A 25,848-nucleotide genomic window follows, 5' to 3' on the forward strand; every position below is an offset into this window, starting at 1 on the left:
GTCGTAGAATTACTTAATTAAATTAGAAGCGTGTTAAGTCGGCTTCGACGATGTCTTTTCAGTCGGCGTGATATCGCGTAGCTTTGGACACGAAAGGACAGATTTGGTTAGGGACCGCATAGGTTCCATCGTTCCTGTGGCTTTCCTCGCATAGTGACATAGAAATGTGAAACTTTCTTGTAGATCGAACGCGGTACGGTGTCAAGTGCGATTATAGCGAACATTGTGGCAGGGCGGCCGGCGTGCGGCGTGGTGAGAGCGCGGCCCGGTTGCGACCGGTCGGCCCCACCTGGTGCGCGGGCGCAAACGCCGCTCTGCGCCGCCGACGTCGCGACGCTCGCTCGCGCTGCGCCCGTGTGCGCTACACCCGACAACACTTCGCTGCACTCCCAAGGATTTTATACCGAATATCGTGAAACCCACGCACCGCTGAAGTCACGATGTTTTGAACGTTGTTATGTGCCGTGGGACGTTCCAATACAGTGCATGTTACATTGCTGAATTCAGTGTCTCTTAATTTATTTTCAATATTGGTGCTACTCGGAGGGAAAATTGTTAGGGTGAGTATTATTTAATAGATTAGTTTGTTGACGGAGGAGATGTTAGGCCGGTGTTATATAGATTGACGTGGGCTATATAAACAATGGTGTGTGGGGCACAATTATTATGCGGGTTCCCATGTCGGGTAGCGGGCTAAGGTCAGCGGAGCAGCCGTGTGCGCGGTAATGAGATTAGGGAGGGCGCCGGCCGGCAGGCTGCGTTCCCGCGTCCCGGCGCCGCGCCCCGCGCCCCCACCCGCACCCCGCTACACCGCGTGCGCCGCCCGCCACAATCCTTGTTCTATTTTCCCGCCCGCCTTAATGATACGCCATTTATTTAAGCTTAACTTATCAATTCTTTAATGATTTTCCGACACCTACTTTTTATTATTAGACCTTTACGTATATTTGTCTATTTGACATATTGTAAAACTATTAGGAGATATAAAAAGCGGCACAAGCTGTACTTAACCAATTTTCGTTTAGGTTCGAAAACAATTAGTTAAATAGTTAACAAATTGTAAAAACCGGTGTCTGTTTTTACACAATTCATAAATTGGCAAGTTGTTAATGAATTTATCTTTTATACAATTTGGAAACAATAAAAACAATAGGTAACTCTGATAGCTACAAACGTTCAACGATTGACAAATTTAATTAAAATAGAAGCATAAATAAGGTTTTGATTACAAATATCTAATTGAAGATTTACCATAGATATTAAATTGCATAATATAATCGAAGTACAGTTAAGACGAGAATGGTAGACGTTGCTTTGTGAACTTTAACGTAGAATGGGATAAACATACCTTTGATTAGTTCCAGCTGACTTTCTCTTAAAACAACATTATGCTGTGTTTGTAAACTAGTATTGGACTTTATTTACTTTCAGTAGTTGTGCTACAAGTAATACTAGTACCTATTACTATCAGTAAACGGTAAATATTGTTTTGGTAGTAGTAAACAATTAATACGTATGTTGGTAGATTATAATGTACTTAATGCCAAAGTTCTGAGATTTTTTCTGTCTAAAATGATGTCACAGTAATGTCATTGATTGTTTGTTCAAAAATATAATTCCTCTGCATATTTTTTTGCATTATGTTATTGTTTTGATAGTCAAGTCAGCCAGTCATCGGTTAGTATAAATTATGATATCTGTGTCTGTCATAATAAATAAACTAGAATGCTCGATGTTCATTCCGAATTCAAAACGGCTTACAAGTGAAATGAAAGTATTAATTTGATTAAAAAAATAAAGATTTATCGACGAAATTGTTTATGACTCTTTCATAAAATTTTTGCTACATTTCCGTAATTTCATTAAATATATAATTTTTTTATCTGTTTTTAATTTGAAGTAATAATTAAATAATCACTGCGTTAGAAATTTATCTATACTTAAATTAAGTTAATTAATGACATAATACAAACGTACAACATAAAACTTGTTTATTAATCTCCAGGGGAAGTTATAAATAATAATACACATTAACACAAACTTTTAAATTCGTCGGCTATAAAAAACGAGACACATTTAATACAGTGTGTGTAAAAAAAATGTATCGTTTTAAGATTCATTCATATCGCGGCGATTAGCGGTGTCTGTGTCTGAGGTAACTTGCAACGAGTTATTAAAAACGGTTATAAAATCCTGCTGTCGAACTGGCTTTCCGATAATATTTGGGTGTTTAGAGAGCTGATTGGTCCATCGGTTCGGCACGGACGCTCATAGGATGTTCACCTCTAGTCGATGGTCCATGATGGCGGCTGCGACACCGCTAATGTCTGATGTCATGCTCGCCGTCGCCGGTGACAACGCCTACGATTTCCTTATATTTTATGTTTTACATATTTTTTCTATTTTTGACATTTTAAAGTAGCCATCTTTGTTTTAAGTATGCAAACATTTGTCTTATGTTTTCACTTTACATGTTTGGATTTAACCAAAAGTATTGACTATTCATCGATGATACTGTTTGTAGTTATTCAAAACAAATTACAAGTCATCTGTGTGAGATGACACGGTTTTGTTTCTTCGCTAACTTCGTCTTCAAATGTATAAATGCCTAATTGTATGTATATGTGTCAGGTATGTGAGGTATGTAGGTACAGCCCACTTATATATGACTTTGTCAAATACCAATTTCAAAGACGAACGAGGTTTAAATAGTATGATGAAACGGACATTATCCTGCCATTTATCACGAACATACTTAATTTGATATTGAATCTGACGGGCTTCATTATTTACAGCTACAGTTTAATTGAATTTGTGGAGACTCACTGTTCCTCGAAATAAAAAATAATTCCAAGTTGTTCTATCTTGGTGGGTGGGTGAACCGTGATGAGTTTTTTTCTAGAAATTTTGCATCTACCATGGAAATGGGTTCTAATAAATAATTTACTCCTTAATCTGGTGGGCGATATGGCTCGGCGGGAGAGCAACTTATTAAGTTTCTTGTTTCAAGTTTGACCAAAACGGAACGTTCATGTTTTTCGTTACTGGACTTTCGCATGGTTTTATGTTTTTACATAAAATAATATATTGCTCATTACTTGTAAGTACCTCGTTTATATTGTATAATGGCATTATTGTACCAACAACGACGTATCAATAACATGGTGTTTGTTATGCTAGTGGTATGCGAACATTCCTGTTTGTGATAAATTCCATTGTTACATCTCGACGTGTGGTGAGAATCATCTTAAAACCGCTCGAATGATAACGGGAATGGGGAATGTCAGTGAGGCAGACGAATTGAGACGGAGACATATGTAAATAAAATACCAGATATTAAAACAAATTCATCATCCGACTCAATGCTTAAAAGTTAATTAAAACATAAGAGATCGGGATTTTAATTTATTATTTGCGGTATCTCTGGAATCCAATAATTGTTCGTTGAATTGTTTTTCCGATGAAGTGGTTGAGTATGAACATATTATTATAATTTTTGTTGAAGCCTCTTCGTGGGATGCATGTTTTTGATTTCCATTTTGGCTATCACAGTTCGTGATCCGCGGTGTTCGTTTGTTACGCCTGTCTTGGCTCTCTTTTTGGCGACACCCCAACCAACAAAAGTTAGTTTTATAGAAGGCCATAGAACGTTTTGTAAAAACTAAACGGTGGTCAAATAAAAGGCCAAAGAAGGTGCATCTACAAAGAAAGTGGCGCAATTATATCTCCATTCAGTGTTAAAGTAGAACTATAAGAGTATCAGGCATGACAATTTTGGCCCATTGCAGTTGATGTTACACTAACGCAATCTCTATTTGGTGATATATAAGCCACCGCAGCACTACTAAAGTGTTTTTGGGTACTGTAAAAGAGTTCATGATTCCATTACATCACTAAAATTCATCATTCATTCATTTTACATTCGTTCACGTCGCTGCAGTGTCTCAGTGTTTTAGAAGAGAAATAAAAAAATAAGAGTGACGGGGTATCGTGGCGACTAAGATATTATTTTGTACTTGATCGAATCATTCGTCTCTTACGAGGAAAATGTTGTGCGACTGTAATTTTCCTGATAAACTATGTATGGATTTACGACATATTTGAATGCCCCCTTCGAATTAATGACTTTTACTAAAATAATTTCTTATTTTAAGTTATAAACATAGTTCCAGCTTCCTTAACTCTACTATAGTACTCATTATGATAGATTACATCCACCATTACATGAAATTAGGGTTCCTTTTGAGCTTGTTTGTTATTTTTGTTTTATTTTTTGTCCTTATTCCATAAATATGATGAATACTTTTGTTAATGAATAAATGTTATGGTTTATAAATCTGTGTAGGTACTACGTATGACGTCAGAGAAGTATAACTACATACATACATATCGTCACACCTTTAATCCCCGAAGGGGTAGGTAGAGGTGCACATTATGCCACTGTGTACACCCACATTTCATAATATTTATATTGTAAGATGTAATAGGTGGTGAGTCTATTGCCATAACCGGGCACATTTCCAGACTCCGTTTACTACTGAACATTTTAAACCGAAAAAGGCTCGGGAATCGAACCAGGACCCCTTGCCCGGCAGTCGCACTTGCAACCACTCGACCAACGAGGCAGACTTTTTATTGCTTCGTGTGAAATATTATAATTAATAGCCCAATGCTTCAAACCATCTCGTAGTTGCTGGTTTTTTTCTTCAGTTGAATCAATCAAACAATCTGAAAAACTGTCACACCTGGAATCGCTGTCCACAAATGAATTATTCTCCATTTCATCACTGACGTGAACTGTATTTTGTACGGAATCATTTTCTATAAATGGGTCTTCAAAAAGAATTATTCAAATGTCAATATTGTTGTAGAAGAGCGATAGAAGTGCTTTTACAAAACGGAATTATCATTTAAAAGCATTGCTAGCCTAACTTTATACACAATAATAATGTTTTAAAACACATAAGATCTCCGTTATAGTACTGTTGTGTAATAGAGGAACTATAATAGTTATAAAAAACAATCTGCTTCTAAAAAGTGTATTTGTGATATAAGTTTATCACTACAGCTATAATGGGCATTAGCAACCTTTTATAAGACAATTAAGCTATATAAATATAATTTGAAACTCAGCTGGATCACCAAATCACTCCGATGTAGACTTTTTGTGCCCACTATATTACTGTGTACTGTAACGATGATCTTAAAACCCTCAATATCGTAATATCGTCCTATTCCTGAGTTGTCATCTCTACTTTAACAAACGACACATAGGAGTTCGTTTCGAACCTTTATTGCGCAAATTAGGCGCATTAGGGTGACAGTTAAAACTGTTATGAAGTTCAATCGTTGTATACTAGTCACAATGGAGGTTGCTATAACGCCTGACTATAACAGCTATATAAAGTCGTGAAGTAAACCTTTACATCAACTATTAATAGGTCGTTTTTGCTATATAAACTTATAGAGCCAAACTGTGTTGTCAAACACTTTTACACAACAATCAGTCACCACCAAAACCTTTATACATCATTTACCCAGCTTTTTTGAGATATAAGGTTTGGTTATAGGGCAAAATTGTTAGTTGGGACGTATCTAGATAATGTCCAAACCACTCGCCTTTTGCGGCCCGCTTCTTCTTTATAAGCGGAGATTTTATCAATCTTATTTCAATTTCGTGTGAGATAAGCGAAAGGGGGCGCTGCGTGATACACTATTGTAGGTACGTTTGTACTAGTCTTATATACATACTTGTGTTCGTGTTATTCGCTAGTTGTTGAGTGTTATGACGCCGCTTGCCGCGCCGCTGGCTATGTAAATGTCGCGTGCCGATGGAGTCATAGGTTCAGAAACCAATATATTTATTGCAAAATTGTTTAGAAAACGGTCTTTTACATAATAACGGATATTGGAAATTGTCAACAAAGGTGTTAGAGAGTTAGCCAGGAGCGAAAATTTATAGATGAATATGTTAATTGACATGTTTCACATTAAGTAAAATATTAAATATTAAATAAATCAATGGAATATAACGTCGGTAAAGTAAAGTGCTTTTTATAGTAAGTACGTACTCCAAGTTAACAACAACTTTTACTATACAGCTGGTTATACAGTACGTGATATCATGGTGATAGCGGCTATTATCATCTCTCGTTCCCAAGTTATGACGTCATTGTTAAAGGAAAAGTACGTGACACGGACGTCGAACAAGTGAAGAATTTTACCAGAATGTCGGTAAAAGTAATCTTCCTAATTATGTATAGGTCCATACTGCCGATAACGGTTTATCGTTTATGAGTGGGTAATTTTCGATCCATTATATTTGAATACGATGATTGGTTTTGTAAAATAGCACCTTGATTAGTAGTAAACTTCAATGAACTCGAATGTGTTTTGGGAACAACGTGTGTGAGGCATTAATTGTTGGAATATCGCGGCTTTATGTAACTTTACGCGAGCCGATGGCAATTTGACCTCTAGACCTCGTACGGAATTAGCAGGTTTATGCACCAACCTCCAACATATTCTACAAAATCTGTTCCCTAAATTACCACCTACGAGAATAATGTTCGTTGTAAATCCTAACCGTTATTGAATTACAATGTTGATAATTAATTAATTCAAAACCAGATTTCCTGCTCATAAATTATATTTGTTTGAGACTACGCAAATATTTTTGTATGTATTTTCTTTTTCCCTTGTTTTTCTTACAAAAGTTTGCAAAACAATGTTACCGCTCCCAAAACCGTATCAAGGATTTTTGTTTTGAGAAAACCCCAGTGATTTGTGTGTTAGTCACGTATCATGCAGATATCTTCTACTTACATTTAAATAAGTAGAATATATGGTTGCAGCGTACTTAGCACGGAGCAGTTCAGTAATAAATAAGGCCAGCATTGTGTCGGCGCGCGGGTTGCATGCCACCACACTGAGCTTGCACAACCCGGGGATCCTCTAATTAGATGAGTTGGTGCGATTGGCCATCGCCCGGCGCTACGACCATTAATGTTGCGTTATACTTTTCCTTTTATTTTTCGTGTCTTAATATGCATGGCTAACAGTGTTGCGCACTAATCGATCACGGTTAAGACGTAGTTGTTTTTGAAAGTTGTTGCGACATACATCGGTACCTACAAATTGTACCTACCTATAATAAAATGATACCAATAGATAACTAGTATCATGAATGCGGATTAAAATGAACGCTTATCTCGGTCGATTGTTTATTATTCCTGCGTGCAGCTAACATAAATGTAGATGTAGGTCCATTGCATTCGTATAAAGAGGTCGTTTTCAAAGTCTGATAAGGATTGGAAATCCTGATGTGGTTCTTGGTGCAACCGCATGCAATAAATGGAGGCGAAGGCATCCTTAAGTGGAACGGTTGAGTAATGTGGTTTTTAAAGGTGGGTAATTTATTTAAAGGTGTGCGTTACTCGTTAGTGTTAATAGCTGTAGAAGTAGAATCCTTGAGTTTCCATGTTAGAACAGAATTTAATATTCAGTCATCCGTTGGTATATACAAACCGAATGCAAAATAATGTCGGATTTATGACATTTCAACTCCTAATTCTTGTGTGATAACAATTTTTTCAGACATGATTAAATTTTCAAGTTTGTATTAATGGGAGATTTCGGGCTATGAAATGCCAGTTTCCATGTGTCGTGTGCCGCTTTCGCTTCTTCCACATTAATCGATCGCTTCATACATTATTGCTGATTGAGGAAACTGATAAAAATTAAAATTCCTGTAATACTTGAGACTTTTTATACGATAAATCAAGAATCCCGTTAACTGGTGTTTCGAGAACAGTGCTTGTTGGATAACAAAACAATTAGCCTGAAGAAAAGTAGGTAGACCTTTAACATACATTTTTTGGCATAACAGAAACAGCCATTGATTACGTAAGATGTGTATGTAAAAACTAAAGTTGTTTCCTAGTTATGCAGCTCATACAATTCGGCTATTATAAATTTAACACTAGCGGTTATAGTTCGCATTGTATTCTTCGATCGAGAGTTATGACTGTGTCCAATGTATAAAAAGAGGTGCTTACGTCACAGTTTGTCTGCGGCCTCAACACTTAATTAGATTCATCTTGATTGTGTGATAATGTAACCATGCAAAGTGATAGCAATGTTTGTACGTCTGATAAGTGAGTACGTTTACCTGCAGATCGCAAGGGTGCAGTGACTGCTCTGTTTATTGGCAGTATGTGTCATTGTATGGGATCTGTGTTACTTCCTTATTGTACTGCTTTGTTCAGTGCTCTTTAAGTAGGACTGCTGACTTTGCTGAGTCGATGAAATCTTGAGGCCATTTCAGCAAAATCATTACCTACTGGTTTTGGAGTCTTGAATTGAGTTTTTTATGAGATGTAGAGTAAATGAGCAGACTGATCACCTGATGGTAAGCAATCGGTGCCGCCTATAGATACCGCAAACAATAAATCGTTATAAGTACGTTGCTGGCCTTTTGGGTGGTTAGGAATTTGAGGCATGTTGGGGATTTAGGATTGGGCTTTAGTAATTTTACGCGACGAAACACAACACAAACGTTGTTTCACGTCGGTTTTCTGTGAGGTCGTGATTTCACTCCAGTCGAGTCAGTCCATTCGTGCCGAAGCATGGCTCTCCATATCGAAGTACGAGTATCGAAGAGTCAAAGAGATTTTCAATCTGATAATTTTCTATTAACCTGCTGAAAAGATAAGTGTCTGTCTAATGATGTTATGTTCTGTTATTTCCTTATGTACATGTTTCCATCATTGTCTTACCTTTTTTTTATTGTCTTACCTACTGTTCTATGAGGTTATTAGACGAGTGTTGTTCAAGTCACCGGATCTCGCCGTTTGTTAGCAATATCGTTGATTCTATGTTAATTTTTCTGTCGGTTATTGTGTTTGAGTTACCGAAGGCCCTATTGTACTTTTGGTAAGGAGATGATTTGTTGCGTATTATTGATCTCGTGAACTAGATCTGTTACATAGTTGAATGTATATTATTTAATGGATGCTATTTGATTTGGTAACAATTACCTATTAAAAATATAAATAATTCCCTTATATACAATTATGTATGAGTGTCTGGTTCTTATGAAAAGATCGTAGTTAAGACACTGACAAAATCTGCTATGGCTCAGTGCTCTGAGAATTGCGAAAACAAATAAATTGTACCTAAAATTCACACCAAACATTAAAGAGAGAAGGCATTAGCAACGGATGGCGTGTCAGTGAAAACTATTTAAGATTGCACGTTGATTTGAGATCGAGTTGTAAAAGTTAACTTAGGAATACGAGTTTCTTTGTTGCTAGTAGGCGTGTAGCCGCGTACTTACCGACGACCCACTTCTTGTACTGCCGATGAATTTAGTGCTGCTCGCTCCGTGGAGCAATAAACGCATGACCATTCAACACACATACTGCAAAGTTCAATGAAATAAAAACAAATGTGTAATCTTGACTAATATCGTGCTCAATGCTCATTTGTCGAAGGCAGCGTGTACACAAACGATGCAACAACAGCAGAACGTAACGTTTCACCCACTTGCTCATAAGCTGTGTAATTAGCGATCTTCCAAATACTGTCTAAAACAACACGCGCTTACGCCAGATTACCGGCGAGTCGTGAACACACTGAATATTCATGGGTAACACCATTATACTACATTATGAATGGATTAGGCATGTGTTATAATATCCCAAGTTCATGATGACTGACTAACGGTTTTTGGATACGTTCTCCAAACTCGGCTCGTAAAACCATTAAACAAGATTTGCCTACTTTCCATACGTAGGTGTATATTTTTTGTAAATGGTCGTCGAACATGTATTAATAAACCTTCTTTTGTATTGTAGGTTACAGTGTAAAGATTCAATTATGAGATATCGCTAAACAATACCACATACGATGCAGCAACCTTTCTTTGTTTACGCGGTAACAAAGTGAAACGAAGTAGATTCTGTTGATGTGTTCGTATTATTTGCTCCCATTCTACTCGAGTCTCGTTAGCCAAGGTCACGGCAGTATGCTCCGCCGGCGCAGGATTTACAAATTGATCATAAAATATGTTTTATCACAATAAACGTCAATTAAAAACGTATGTCCTCGTTTACCTTTAAGGTTTTAAAATGTTAACAAGTTGGTAAGGAATGTTTTACTTACCTAACTGATCAAAAAAGGAAATATTCAACGAGTACATTCCTTGGTTATTATCGCTGTTACTTCAATTCGCAGTATCAGCGTGTTGTTGCTCACTAGGAATTCGTTTGTTAGACCACTTTACATTACTGAGTTTCGTTTTCGTTCAATTTTACTTATGACGCATACTACACTTCGTCAGGTGAAAACTATTGTTATGATGATAGTTTACTATTGCGTGGGTAGTACATTTAACCACAAATAATGATTTACAATATAAATAATAGCAGTTGTTTAAGACCTTTACTTGCAATTTAAATTCATAACACAGTCATGAACATATGAGGAAAGGACTTTACCGACTACAGTAAGCATTGCGTGGCCGGTTGGGAGCAATTTTGTACGAAAATTGTCGAGAGCCGTGAGAAAGAGTGGCCCTTCGAAACGGGACCCGGGAGTAACGGGCCTTCGCAGCCGCCGCAGCCCCGGGCGATATGCTAATGCGTCGATTCTCCGCGAATGCCGCCGACGACGCCTGCACTGCCTCTGGTGCTACTAACCCACATCTCGCCCATTCCAATGATGCGACTGTTTGTGGTCAACACGTTCCCTCGCCACGAACACGCTCGTTATACTTTCATATCGATCAACGAAAGTTTTGGTCGATCGTGAGTAGGAAGTAGGTACGACGTTAACTAGAGAGAATGATTAACATGATCATAGATACAGTTCGGTGCGAACGAGTTTGTTTGGCAAACGGTAGCCGGCAATACTCGCCTATTAATGACTAGATGATCATAGTCATTTGGTGATAATGATTTGAACGTTATTTTTTATTTAGTTTTATTTTGACAAATTACTCCATATTTGGTCGAGTGGTTTGTATCAATAGGCGTAACGGAGATCGACATTTCCGATCTTGGCTCATCACAGAGCGTTCAAGTCATTTCAAGTGCAGCGCAACGGTGAAAGAGAGAGGCTGCGCGCAGTTCTTGCGTGCCGGTCGTCGCGCTCGCAACTCTAAACATTAACTATTGCATTTTTATTACGTAAGCTTATTAATATTTTTTGTCTGCAGGTTCGAATCCGAAAGTGGTGATTGAAACCGCGCGGGCGCGTTTTTCGCGGAATGGCGACGGACGCGGCTGCGGAGGACTTCGTCACCATAGTACCGGTTGGCGAAGGCCGACCTCCCGTCCGAGATCCTTCTTTCGTCACTGTGCTAACGGTGGGCGCAGCGGCCGGAGCTGCGGAGGTCATAGTGCGCAGGCCACGCGGGGAACGTCTGGGACTCGGACTCAAATTTGAAGGTGGATCTGCCGCCGCTGAAAAAGTACGAAGATTACTAGTGCAATCATGTGCTGAGGACAGTCCTGCAGCTAACGCTAGCGCCCCTTGGGGAAAACTTATACCAGGAGATGAAATATTAGCAATAGACGGTGAATCGGTGTGTAACTTAACTAGGATTGACTGTGTTCGGAGGCTTAAAGACTCAGATGAAACATTAACATTACTTGTGAGACATTTTGAACAAGACGGAAAATCAGAAAGAAATAACATGGACGTAATAGAATCGCTTATAAATTCAAAACATTCGTCTGAAATAGTGCGACCCACAACACTGCCCCCACCTGTGCCACCTAGGAAACTAGGAAAGAAAAACTCTTTTAAAGACAAACAGACTTTACAAACAGTTGGCGAGCAAAACTTTTCTAATAACGAAAACCAATCCGAGTGTCAAGTGAATGGAAAACATAACGGCATTTCCACAATTACGAAGTTGTCGAGAAAATCTTCTTTTGACAGTCATATACTTCGACAAAGTAAGGAAGGTATTGCTTATTTGAAAAAGGGATCTCCAGAAGAAGTTAGACGTTTAGTTCGGCGTTTATCAGATGGAAAAGCAATGCCTCCAGAAGCTGAGGTGTACATTGATCTGTTGTCAACTGAATGGGAACGTTGTTTAGTGCTAGCCGATGCTGAATCAGACGACACCAGTAGCTCTATATCCACAGTTGTAGATAGACTGGGATCTATGGCAAGCTCTGTAGAAAACAGCATCCCTTCAACCCCAACTATGCAACCGAAAACAATTGACATACAGAAAGTACTAAATTGTATTGAAAATATTGATACAAATATTTTAAAAGACATGACTAGCAAAAGGTTTTTAGAAAAACGGATTGAAATTAACAATGAATCAAAATTAACAGAGAAAAATAATATCACAAACGGATATAATAATCAAGAAAATGGAACACTGAAACTGCAGCAGAACGACAAAAATAACAATAACACAATTGTTCCAAATGTAGTAAATAATGTGGAAGTGAATCAGACAGCACAGATGAAAAAAGTCGAGAGTAAATCAGAAAATGTTCCAGAAAAACCTAAGCCTATGCCAAGAAATACGAAGATCGAACGTTCTGTTAGCGAGAAAAAGCCACGACCGATTCCCGTACCGGAGGTCCCGCCACCGCCAGTCCCAGACTCTTTATTAACTCCGACTAAAAAGAACTGTATAGAAACCTGGCTACAACGTTCAGAAGCTGAGATGAATAATAAAACTGTCGAAAAGGTGGAGGAACCTCCATTGCCTGAGGTGCTGCCACGATTGATAGATTTCGTGCCCAAACATCAGTACAAAGAGAATAGTAACGAGTCACCCCTGACGCGGCCGACGACCGCGCCTCCCCCGCCTCCGACCGAGACGCGAGAAGATGGCTCCGGAGCATCCCTCGACACTATTGGCGAGCTGGATGAATCAGCAGACGTCACTGATAATGGGTGAGTGCCCTTTGTTAACACTTCTCATAATGCGATTTTCTCATGTGTTTGTTTTCAAGTTTTATTATATTTTTCATAACAATAACTGCTATTATGTCTACGTGTAATTATTTATTCAATGAATAGATAATATGCGGATTCGTTTAGTCATGTCAAGTGAAAAGATAGGGATAGGTGTGCCGATGTGAAGTTATACTTAGACTTACTATTCTTGGTATCTCAAAAGCAACAAACTCATATTTTAATTGATAACTGATGAGTAACCAGTAACGACTAGTTTAAACGAAAACATTAAATTCTATTCAATATCTTTTCGAATAAGATTCAAAGATTTCACGTTTTAGTCGCTTAACTAGTTAAGTGTTATTTTCATTACAAATCATAGTTTGGCACGCGAACATTCATGCGAACAACCGGAAAAAACGTAATTCATCAATTACAAGTTATGAATATGCATATTTTTTATTTAATTAACTACATATGTAGAAATATTCAGGGTAAAGAATTATCTTTTGTAAAAATAAGATCAAGGTGAAAACTTTGATTAAGTAACAGTTTATGAATATTAAAATCGAGGTGCAGGTTGCAATGCAATTTGTGTAGATAATGCAAAAACTATTAAAAATAAAACAAGTTGGACTATATTGCATATTTGCTTAGAAGAAATGAAACACCGCAAATGTCTTTGTCGGTGAACAATAACCTTTCGTGGCGCGACAAATGCTCCATCAAAAGATTTGTTCCGCGTATCCGTCACCGGCTCCGCTTGCTTGTTAAAATAAATACGAGCCATTTCAACGTAAACCTGGCTATTCGTTGTCGTAACTTGATGGTCTATCTCGTAAATACACTCAACGTGTATAACTTTTAGTGTAGGACATATAAAATGCGAATTAAACTTTAGGAACATATCCATTCTATTTTATTACATCAACTCTATGTTTTATTTTTGAAAAAACGTTATTCTAAACGGGAATCTCTAGCTATAAACAAATAAAACTTGCTATTGTAAACACCTGCAAATATTGGCACTTAAAATGATAATAGGGTGTAAAAAACCCAATTTTCAAGTCGAAAAAAATTAAAAAACATGTTTGTAAACAGTTATGTATTGCATTCGTTAACATAATTTTGTTCATTGTCCTCTCGTGACTCGTAGTACAATGAACTCTGAAGTCTAAACATGTAGGGAAATCTCTTCACTATATGAAACTCGGTCATCAATGAAAGAAAGTAAATTTTCACCTAGGGGAAGTAATCACTGGTTGCAATTGAAAATATCCATTTACAAGTGAGCCGAGCAAATGGTTGGTAATGAAGCTAACGTTTTCCAACAGAACTGGTAGCGAGTTTTGTTTTCTCTAGTTTCTTGTGATGGGCGGCAGACGGGCACTACGGCAGGCGGGCACAGCTGTGCGCGCTGTGACGGCCAACCATGATTGCTCCAAGCCTTACAAGATATTATAATCAAATGCAATAGGATTGTATTATTATAACTTAAGTATACATCTTTTCCCCTATACAGAAATACATTAAAGGTGTACAATACGCAATGATGATTATAATTCTATTGAAATAGGACATATAATGGCTTGTACTGCGTGTCATAAATTAGTCTGCGTCTGTTTAGTTAGCGTTATTGACATTAGTTGGACAATACTGACGTTCATAGCAAAATATGCTTTGACTGTTCCATAGGCATGCACGTGGGTTCGCCATATTTGCATTAGGTAACAATAAACAGGTACCTAGTGGAACCGCATTTGTGCTCTGAATATCTGAAAACAGGCTTGCACACAATGATTCATGTAAGTACATTGATAGATAGATAAACGCGAACTAGATTCCTTCTAATTTATTCCGGTCGGTTAACTCTATGTGCATGTGCGATTCACTCATACTTTAATTACAGTCCATTTTTCATGGAATTCTGCATATCCATTTTGTTGAAGAATTAATTAACTTTCATAGTCTGCGGTGGCCCCAGTGGTCAATTTGTTTTTACGAATGTACAAACATTTTATTCAAATAATTGTTACCGTGCTACAAAGAAAGCAGCGAGTTGAAACAGGAAGGCGTTATGCATTTAATGTGTAGTTTTATCGAAGACAAAAACTCCTGTGAACTTTTTTACGTAACCAGCAAAATTGTTGCGAAGATTCTGCTAAATGATAAAATGCCTAAGTTCATTGTTTTCTCAGCAAACAATACTTTTACTAGTTGCACAGGAACAACGGCTATAAACAAAGAAAAGAATATTTTATTCGGAACGGCGACACACATGGAGAGTTTTCTCTATTTTCATGCAAACTAGCGGGTAACAATAGCAGGGTGGCGGTAGGGGGCGCCACCGCCGACCAGCTGCGCCCTCGCCCTCCTGCCGCGCGCTCGAAATGCAACGAGCAGCCTACTTGTGTTGTACGTATAGCTAGCTAGTCGGAGACCCTATAGTGCCACGTCGATAGTGCACCAGAACGTGTAGGTACGAGTAACTACTACGTAGCATGTTCCATAAGGCGAAATGACGATGAACAAACGTTCCATATAACGATGCCACTACAGCTGATATATTCCCATTCAACTGTAATTATTGAAAAGTAAACGGTGAATCTGTAGGTGTTACTACAACACATAATACTATAATAGTACTAGACGTCGGAATCGACCAAACGATAAAAAAAACGGTAAATTTTGCGAAATGAAGAGCGCTGTCAAATATTTGCGACCCACTCTTAACAATGTTTGAGTGCCTATGTATATAATCCCACGAATACTTTTTCAATTAAGACGATATGCATACAGAATTTAAACAGTTATTTGCGAAATTCTTGACGTTTGAAGAATTTTTGCAGTTTAATCGTCAAATGGGTTGACTTAGACTATGTGAGGAGGCTTTTGACCTAGACAGAAGTCAGTTAGTTACTAGTTTAGAATTTCAAACTGTTCTTTGAAAGTTTTTAGCCAAATATTTATTCGAAATTGGTAATGGATGTATAGGAACTGGATTACCAGCGAACGGTAAATTAGAATACACAATTATCATCACACCTACTCATCCCGCAAGCTCCAATAACCGATTACAGAAATGCACATTTGACAGAGATAAACCTGAACTCTTTGTCACCTGGCAATCGTGAACGTTATATTATTATTAGTATTTTTAAAGAAAATAAAAATAATTCTGAATATATTAGCTTATCATTTTATTTTATCAACAGTAACGACTCATAAAACAAACATTTGTTATTTGTTTTGTTATAAAATAAATATTTAAAACTGTCTCGGCATTATAAACATATTATATAAACTTATACAATATACATATAGAGATACCAATCCGTTATTCAGCAGTTTCAAATCCAGATGTTGCACAGATATTCAAATTCGATTTAGGTTTAGTACAAATCGCTTAACAAACAGTAATACAAAATCCACTTCGAATTTTTGTTTGAATACAAAAATAACTTAACTATCACAACTACCTATGGGTATTTAAAGAATTAAATAGATACTGAAATACTTAAATATCGGTAGATACTTAAATATCGCTTTAAACTTTTGTATTGTACTTAATATCAACATTATCATCATCAATGGCTTATGACAGTCCAATGCTGGATTGTGGGCCATTTACATATAAGAAGATATGTCATCTATATATTAATACGTGATGCAAAAACTTTGGACCGCTTTTTACGAAAATTGCGCGGACGTAGGAGCATAAAATTTGGTACACTTATAGTTTATGTGTAGGAGAAGTGCAGGACGCTAATATTTTTCAAAAATAATGCTTATAAAGTACATTAAATTAATAAATAAAACATTACACACACATGCATAGTATCTGATCGTATTTGACAAAACGTCAAAATCGATAGACATTGCGATGATATTGACGTCTCATATGAATAGAGTTTTATAAAAGAGTTTGTTTGAGTTTGAGTTAAATAAAAATTATCCTTGAACGTATGTTAAGTGGTATTGTAAATTAAATCGTATATGGTTGAATTTCAACCACTAGGCGACCACTAGTTTTTATAATGAGACATCTGTTAAATTAATATACTTAAGACATAAATGCTTTACGCGTGTATTGAAAAATATTAACACGGTAATTCCCTTACTTGAAAATGCTGACGCAACGACGCGTGATACGAGTGCCTACTTCATTATAATCTGGTAAACAAACCACCTGTAAGTACTTCAGATAAGTGAAATATTTCCCGTTCACGTTGGACTTGTGATTGGAAGCGTGACTTCTGGACACGTGACGTGACACTCATTTATTTTCGGAGTAAACAACGTCATGTCTGTTCATACTTAATCCTTATTGGTAGACGTGTACTTAGTTGGTAAACCAGTTGGTAAGGTCATCGGTTACAGTTATAGACAAAGTCAAATCATTTATTCAAATAATTTATTTCAATTTTTTTTTAACGTTGCCCCACACTAGGATTTACTGTGTAGTGGGTGCGTTTACAAACATACAATTTCACATACACATGACACCCAGACCCGAAACAACAATTAGTGGCTCACATAAAAAAAAATCAAGAGAAAAGCAGGAAAACAGGGGAAATCATTGGTGGCGAAACGGAGTTCGCCGGGTTTGCTAGTACTTAATAAAAACTATATTTACAAACATTTTGCCTAGTTACGTTCAAGTTCAAAATTTTCTTATTGCGTAACACAAATGCAGATGACGAACGTATCATAGAAGAACATTAATCAAGGCGTCATGGCTTCGGAACATGAAATAGAAAGTAGATTGTAATCATTGTTTGACCACTCATCTGGTACATCTCTGTATTATCTCTCATCATGAACACATACGCACGTGATACTTTAGTCTTTAAGCGCCTCATTGATGCCAGTTTTATTTCTTGTAGCGAAAGAGTAAATTGCTAAAGGAAGTTGTATTCCATATAAAAGTAATATTGCTGCAGTTGATAACTCGATATGACCTTACATATGGGTAAATTATATTTAGATTGTTGACATAATTAAGATAGAATTCAATTAAATAAATCGTAAATGATTTTAAAATAGGATAAACTATTTATTGATTTCTAAGTACAGTACAACCTTACTGCAAACTATTTAGATTATACAGTAATAACGAATCGTGTAAAAAATAAAAGTAGAAAATTCTCATTGTATTTTCTAGGACGATCCAGCCATAATAGTTTTACAACCCATAAACTCCTAACTAGGCTTTTTAATAAATATCTTCTGCATCTAGTGCATAACCTAGAAAGACGTGTTATATTAAGTTAAATTAATATCCGGCCTGTCTACAGCACCCTGGTGAAGATTTACAACATGTTCACCGTGCAGTTTTATGCACCTTATGCACGCTACGTTTTACTCGTGTCAATAATCATAAACGCATTTCTTCGTAAAGGTTTTATTTTATTATCTTTTTTATAAAGTGGTGTGAGATTGAATCAAGTTGTGGTTTTTAATTGATTATTATCGCTTATAGTAAAATTTGGATTTTGATCCGACCATCTCCGTAGGCACCTAATATGTGTTTTACTACAGTTTTGTTAAGCACGTAAATAAATAAACAACTCTTTTGGTAAATAAACCTTCTGCTGTGACGAAAGAAAAATCATAACATAGTCAGATATCTGAATAACAGTTGAAGCGTTCCTTCGTACGGATTAGTAAACAATCGTATTTCTTGCACAGTAACAAAAGCACAGGATCTCCAATCTATATGCCAAACACGGATTTAAGGAAAATGTTACGTTTTTTGTGCACAAATAAGAGGTCAAGACACCGTTATGGACATCCACTGAATATATTTATCTTGTTTTATATCGATACCTAATTCTTTTTTTAGGTTTCTTGATTCGTGATCGAATCAGATTTCTTCTTTATTAAAAGCGATTGATTGCAAATGCTAGCTTGTTATGAAATTCAATTCGTAAACAGTACACTAACGTGTTTGGGATATGTGATATTGCTGCACGAATAGTGCTGATTGCTACAAATTGGCTGTGTAGCTATTGCTAATTAGGTACTTAAAAAAAATCATTTTAGTACTCTTTGTAATACACATCTGTTTTTCGGTTTATAAAGGTACCTAGTTAGATAAACAGGTATGCACATGCATAGGATGGTTTTTTTGAACTTAAATATTATGTCAGTTTTGGAGCTGCGGACTACCTAACGGGTTACCAGGGCTCCGGCTCAAAAAGCAGGAGTAGGAACAGGGTGGTTTTTAGTCAGTCTGACATCTCGCCTCACCCAAGGCGGGAGACGTCTTTGGATAATTTTCCCCTCTCAAGAAAAGTCAGTTTTGAAAGGGGCATTTTTTTTGGAAGCGACGTCTATAAACTTTAGTCCTACAGTCACCAAACCGAATTGACAATTAATCACAGAATACACAACAGCACCTTGCGTTCACTGAATATCCAGTCAATCATAAAATCCTTACGAAACCTGGAAATCAAAGTCAAAATGTCGTGTTCAGACGTCACGCTTGCGACTTCTACACCAATGAAGAAGTCATGTGAAGGTATTCATGTTGTAATGTAAAAACACACGGAACTTAAAGTTAGTATTCTGAGTCACATTTGTGTTATGTTCAAAAAGATATCATTATATGTAATCGTACATCTTAATGTATATTTGGCATTTTTGTAAACGTGCGAGTTTGCGTTGCGTAATCTCCGACTGGAAATTCACGTTTCGAGTCTACGTTTGAAGCGTTTTGTGCAACGAATGCAGTAACATTGCTACTCTAGAATATGTTGGTATATGCACTTAAATGTTGGGTAATCTATTGTAAAGCAGTTCTCGAATGTATTCTTAATCTTATCATCAAAGAATTTTATAATCACAAGATATAAATATTAAAATTAATTCTAGCATATTAATCAATTTGATCATCAATGAAGTCACACTTAAATCTGTCTATCGATTCATCTCTTTGTACTTGTATGTTATTTACATTTTTTCCTTTGAGGTTACTGTAAACATTACTCAGGTCTGAGTAATGACTCATGTCGTTACTTGTTGACTGTTTCCCATGCAGACTTAAGATGTGACATCATAAAATGTGTGATACTTCCATCACCTGTACCCTTAGTACGAGTTTGCTTTACGTTTAACGAGATTGAAACAAGAGCGCGTTCGGCGTTCTGATTGGTGGGTTCATTCGAGCCGGCCAATCAGAGCGCCGAACGGGATCTCGTTAAATGTAAAACAAACTAGTACTAAGTCCTCTGATGTCACTTGGTACATTACTTCATGTCCGTGATCTTACTGTTTATAACAACCATGGACTAAGTTTATAATCTATGATAATAACCTAACATTGGTTGTTTATTTTCTGAAAGGATGCACAAAGGTGGTACCTATTGATGTAATATATACTTTTCACCAGTTTAGATTCCCACGAGTGAGTACTTTTGCATAAGCAATTCTAGGTTATGTGTTGTTACTTTGTTTGTTTGTTGACAAAAAAACAAAGGTTTTAATATGGTTACATTCAGGAGTCGAAAAATCTTAACAATATTTTTACCGACCCGGGAATCTAATACTTTTCACTCAGCATACACGCTTGCGACTAGTTCGACCAACGAGACCATTTATAACAAAGAACCGCTAATTTATTATTATTTATGATTAACAAAGAACCGCTAATTTATTTAAATCGATACAATTTCCGGACATCGCTAATTATATTAATATATTATATTAAAATGTCATACTACAACGTGAATGAGAAAGATTCGGTTACCCTCCCACACAATATTAGTATTGTAATTTATATGCTCGTAAATTAAGTTTTAGAATAAATACTTTACTTTTTTAATTAAGTATCTCATATTAATAAATAACTTAAGTATTTGTAGTCATTTCAATTTAGCTCAGAATGTCATATCCTTTCTAATAGGTGTGGAAACTAGATGACGGTCACTACTCGTGAAATTCTTATATTCAGCCATCTTAACTAAAGACCATCGACCTCTACCTGGTCGGTAAAATGCCAAAACAAAGAAAGGTAAAGGATTTCAATAAAAATAAAGTATACAGAAAGGCACAGAATTGTATTTGTTAGTAAACACTTTTTGTGCATTATGCAAATATGTTTTCACAGCAAACGAAAGTATTTTCATCTCATTGGTGTGTACTTTAGTACAGAAAGTTAACATTGCCGGGGATTCAAACAATCGATCACACTCGTTTTGTCCGCTGACTACACGTTTAACAACAAGCGCGACCCAAAAACGTTCTCTCGACGGACTTTAATAGCATTTTGTAACTCCCCATAAAAGTGTTCAATTTAATAGCGTATAGTTAATCATTAGGTACACACTTTCTATACGGAACTGGCCAGTAAACACTTCGATCCTTACATTTCTGGTAAAGCTCCACTAAATAAATTCAAACACTATAAACGGCCACTCTACATATTCATAGAATTTGATTAGTTGCGCAGTCTCACCCTATTTGTATGCATTATTCACGATGTTATCTATCTCAGGATAGGCAGCATCCTAGCCCGTACCTGCACGAGAGATAGGCGCTGTCTGCGTCTTAAACTAACCCTTAAAAGTCCATTTCCATTAGATTTATCTAAAGACTTTGGAAATTTCTACGTTTTGGTAAAAGCATAACTTTCTGTTTTTTCCACTTTTGAAATTGCTGAAGTTTCCCAACAATTACATAATTAACTTTCATTATTTCCTTAATTAAATCTTTGGATGATTAGTAGACTTTGTTTTTCAACTTCAGTAATATTCTACTAATGTGTAAAGTGCTCCAACGGCAATTTTTCCGAGCTGATGTTTTTCATCGATGAATTTCGGAACATTTACTTTAAAATATCGGTCAAGTTATATGGGTCAGGTTGGGCTTATGGACTCAAATTGGGGTCGCCGGCGAAATTTAAAAGAAAAAAAAATATGCAAATCGCCGTAGTTTACTTTTGCAAAGGCTCTGACACCAGCCATATTCTATTTACAAACACTCATTAGGTTAAATTGTTTGTTATGTTTTATGAGATGCGACAAAAAAATAAAACTTCTAAAATATGGTTAGGGAGTTTAGATGTTTGTATAGAGTTCTTAAACCATTTTTTTTTATATTTTCTTCGATTGTTAAGTTTATTGTCGTTAATTGATGGCCAGTATAATTGCGAAAGATAGTTCCTTGGAGCACGGCTGCAATAATTACCGCATTGCGCCTGCCGTCTGCCCTGCGCCATACAGACGCGCCAGCTCTATGTAACCGGGCACAAACGCTATACGTTGTAACTTCTGCCTCAAACTTACTTCATAACAACTGAACTTCACGAGTTTATAGTTATTGGAACTTACTACAAATAGCTGTTATTCAATGAATTTTAGATACATCTATAACGTCTCAAAACTTATGAATAAATTGGTTGCCATTATTTCTGATTTTACAGCTAATTGTTTGTAATGAACTGCAGATTTGTAATTAAGGACGGTATTTTCTCTCCGTTTCAGCTTTCACAATTATTGTTTTGGTGTAAGGCTGTATTAACAAAGGTGGAGCCGCCATTATTTGCTAATTGTAGGGTCTTAAAGGACTCTTCTCATTAAGAGAAGGAATGAGCTTTCATATTGAATTTGTTCATTACATGATGTTGATTTTGCAGTCTCGCTGTCATTCAGAAATCATAGTTTACTATTCTTGATGTTGATACATAGTAAATATAGATTCGAGGGAGAGTTCAATGTTGTATCGTTCACTTTCGGAAGAAGGAGGATAAGCCATAAATCCGTAAAACGAAGGCATTGAACATAAAAGAGAAATTTAGATTGGTTTTCCTGATGCATTTGTTCATTATTCCTGCGTTCGTTCGAGATTTCGCTAATAAAACACATCCGCACTAAGAGAATGTTGATTACAGACCGTTTATCGATGTCAATAAATAATTGGAACCGAATTTTAAACTATTAAGCAATAAACGTCTCCGAGAGAATTGGTCTCAGTCCCACATATTTGTAAAGGCAATGTTCTTTTATAGATAATCAAAGCAATAACGATCACGATATGACCCACATACTAGTTTGAAAGAGAAAACATGCTCAATAACGAATACCATAATAATGAGAACTTACAGAGCTTTCGACCGCTCTTCATAATGGATAGGTGTAATGTAAATGATCGTTGTAGGTACACAATATTGACTTGTCCCAGAATGCGACTGGGCGTGGTCACTGCATATAATCTATTATTAGAGCAACTTTGTTTTACATGAATGTGCAAGTCACCGCGGCTAGGCTGGGCGAGACAACGTTCGAGGTCATTCAGTCGTGTACTCTCTAACGGACCATCTTCTCAGTTTTACAATCGTATTCTGTTAGCGTCTGTACCTCTGTACGTGTAACACTTATTGGTCGCAAATGTTGGCCGCCGACTTCAACTAGGTTTTGTTGTCATTGAATTCCAAATAGCGCAGTTAGGTCTCATTGAGATGTAGTGTAACGAAAATGTGTTCCACTTACACGATTTTCGTTTTGCTCGTACGAGTATGTCGTATCGCTTCGTGTTCAGTTGCATTTATAAATCTTGTCATTGGTACATTATCTTACACGAGTGGTCCATTATCAGTTATTAAGTAGGCTGTATGTTCTGATGTGGGTACTACAGCCGCGGACAGTGCGGCCCGTGCTAACGGTACCCGCGTCGCCGTCGCCCGCACTGATTGGCCCTGCAACTCTCAGACGCCGTCTCTGCAATCCAATACATCTAATACTGTTATTAAATTTATGTTTGTATCTGTCCATACTTTCTCTCGTGTGTGATGATAATCATGGGCATCGATCACGGCGATGCTATCGACATTCAGTTTTTATCGGCTTTGCATTTTACGCCCACGTAAGACTGCTTTTAGATAATCGTAAGTAGAATTTGCAAATTATAGTCATCTTTTAGTTGAGTATTATAGACATACCTACGTCTGTTTTGGTAATTTTGAATAACATTTATAATAATATGGACATTCCAATCAGTGGAAATGAAGGCTTGAAATAAGAGTGGGTTGATTAGAAAAGTACTTTTGTTGATTGTCATGCTTGTGTCTATTGTATGCAGTGATTTATCTTGATAGACAATACCTAACTTTTGTAAAAATGGATAATAGATTTTGATGTCATTAGGTACGAGTATCTAGACATAACGTAGGTATCTAATACTTACATACATGCAAAGTGCTATTTATCTAAATTCTGAAGAGCATACGTTTACATGCTCTTTATCTATGAACAACAATTCAGTAATCGATATGTACGTCAACATTCGCAAAGGTACAGTTGTTCTAAACAAAACCGTTTTATTAAAGAAACTTATTTTCTCTCCACAGAAGTAGGTTTAATAAATGAAATATTTGCAATAACGCGAGCCGGCGGCGCGGCGGCGTACAACGCCGCATTCTAACTTTGTCATTTAATTTAACCCGTATCGACGCGGCGAATGTATGGAATTCCAAACTGGAGAGGCGGAAGCGGTGAACGAGGCGCCTTGATCTTGTTCATATACGTTCACCTATAATGTGTGTGCCACTGTGTACTATGTTCATGAGTAGGAAATATCGCAAAGTGACGTTGCGGTGACAATAGCACGTTCGACCCTGTTCGCACGCTTCTCCCACTTTCCATTTATCGACTTGTTCGCTGGCCCGTTTATAAGGGGGCTATTTAGTCATTTACATGTACAAACAATTGTATCTTCAGCTAACAGTCATTAAGTGTTTCGAGACAAAGGAGGGGCGCGGCACCGATCCCTTAAATTTTCACATCCTACGAAAATTTCGTGCCTCCGAAAGTGCTTGGAAGCGAATTGTTTTTCATTTAGGTATTTATGGACGAAGGTGCTAATGTAGTGAAATCTAGATTAACCTATAAGGAAAAATCTTTCATATTGTGTTTTCATTATGTTATATACATTTGGAGTTAAATATTAAAAACTAAAGGTCTAGTAAAATAGAGAAACAGTCTGTTATTACTAAAACGACATTGTATAACCTTAAACTTAAATACTAACAATACATATGTCCTTAGGTATAATTTCTAACAAAAATTTAATGCTAAGTTTTTGTGACTATTGCATGCAAATACAAATTAATAGACACGAAAGCCATTTATAAATAAAAGTCGACACGTCCTTGAAAATTTAACGCGCATTTCTTCTTACTTTGGTGGGATTCAATTTGCAAAAACGAAAATAGCAATGAAGTGGGCGTCCACAGTCTCAGGCTCAATAAATACTTTTGTGATGTTATTTGGAGACTTAAATGGATAAATTATATGACTTAATCGTCAACTGGCGAGCGCGAATCTCGCGAGCGCGCGCGAGTTGGCACTTTTCGATTTTACCTACTTTTTTTGTCGTCAACTCGCGCGTCTATGTAAAGTACAGTCAAATAAAAAGAGATTGAAAACAAAAACTATTAATAATTATTCAATGTGATAGGGTTGGGACTTCTAACCCGTTAAGGCTGAGTACTACATCTAATTTTATCGACAAAAAAAATAATATGGGTTGTTGAACCCCTAATTGAAAATATTGAAAAATAGTGATTCTTTCGGTAAAAATAATTCACAAATGATTTTATTTTTGGTGAGTGAAAATGTGGAAGTTTTTAGTGATTTTGATGTACTGTGAAAAGTTTAATTGTTATAAACTTACCCCAGTTTATAACAATTAAATTTTCGGGTAATACTCTCAAAGTGTTCTGTTACTTTTATCAGGCATCTTGATTAGTTAAACCTTAGATTAACTCGTTGTTCTTACTATTTTACTTTTTTGAATAAACATATGGCTTTACTTAATTGTTTTGTTCACTTTAACTTGATTGTCGTTCACTTTCTTATAGTGCGATTGCACTTTAAAATAAATACCACATGGCAATTTTACACATATACAGTGTTATTC

General features: G+C 36.6%; 1 protein-coding gene across 2 annotated transcripts in view; it reads left to right on the forward strand.

Moving 5' to 3' along the window:
• The first annotated feature begins 250 nt into the window (after positions 1-250).
• The window catches only part of LOC118270293 (uncharacterized), a 42,288-nt gene continuing 16,690 nt past the window's right edge, over positions 251-25,848 (forward strand). The window contains exons 1-2 of one of the 2 annotated variants that reach the window (XM_035585821.2): positions 251-560; positions 11,219-12,927. In XM_035585821.2, coding sequence (XP_035441714.2) covers positions 11,270-12,927 — 1,658 coding nt within the window. In that variant the 5' untranslated portion in view covers positions 251-560; positions 11,219-11,269. Of the gene's footprint in view, positions 561-7,269; positions 7,407-11,218; positions 12,928-25,848 lie in introns of those variants that run through there. The other variant, XM_035585829.2, reaches the window with a different exon arrangement.

Source organism: Spodoptera frugiperda, chromosome 15, assembly GCF_023101765.2.
Source record: "Spodoptera frugiperda isolate SF20-4 chromosome 15, AGI-APGP_CSIRO_Sfru_2.0, whole genome shotgun sequence".
Taxonomy (NCBI): domain Eukaryota; kingdom Metazoa; phylum Arthropoda; class Insecta; order Lepidoptera; family Noctuidae; genus Spodoptera; species Spodoptera frugiperda.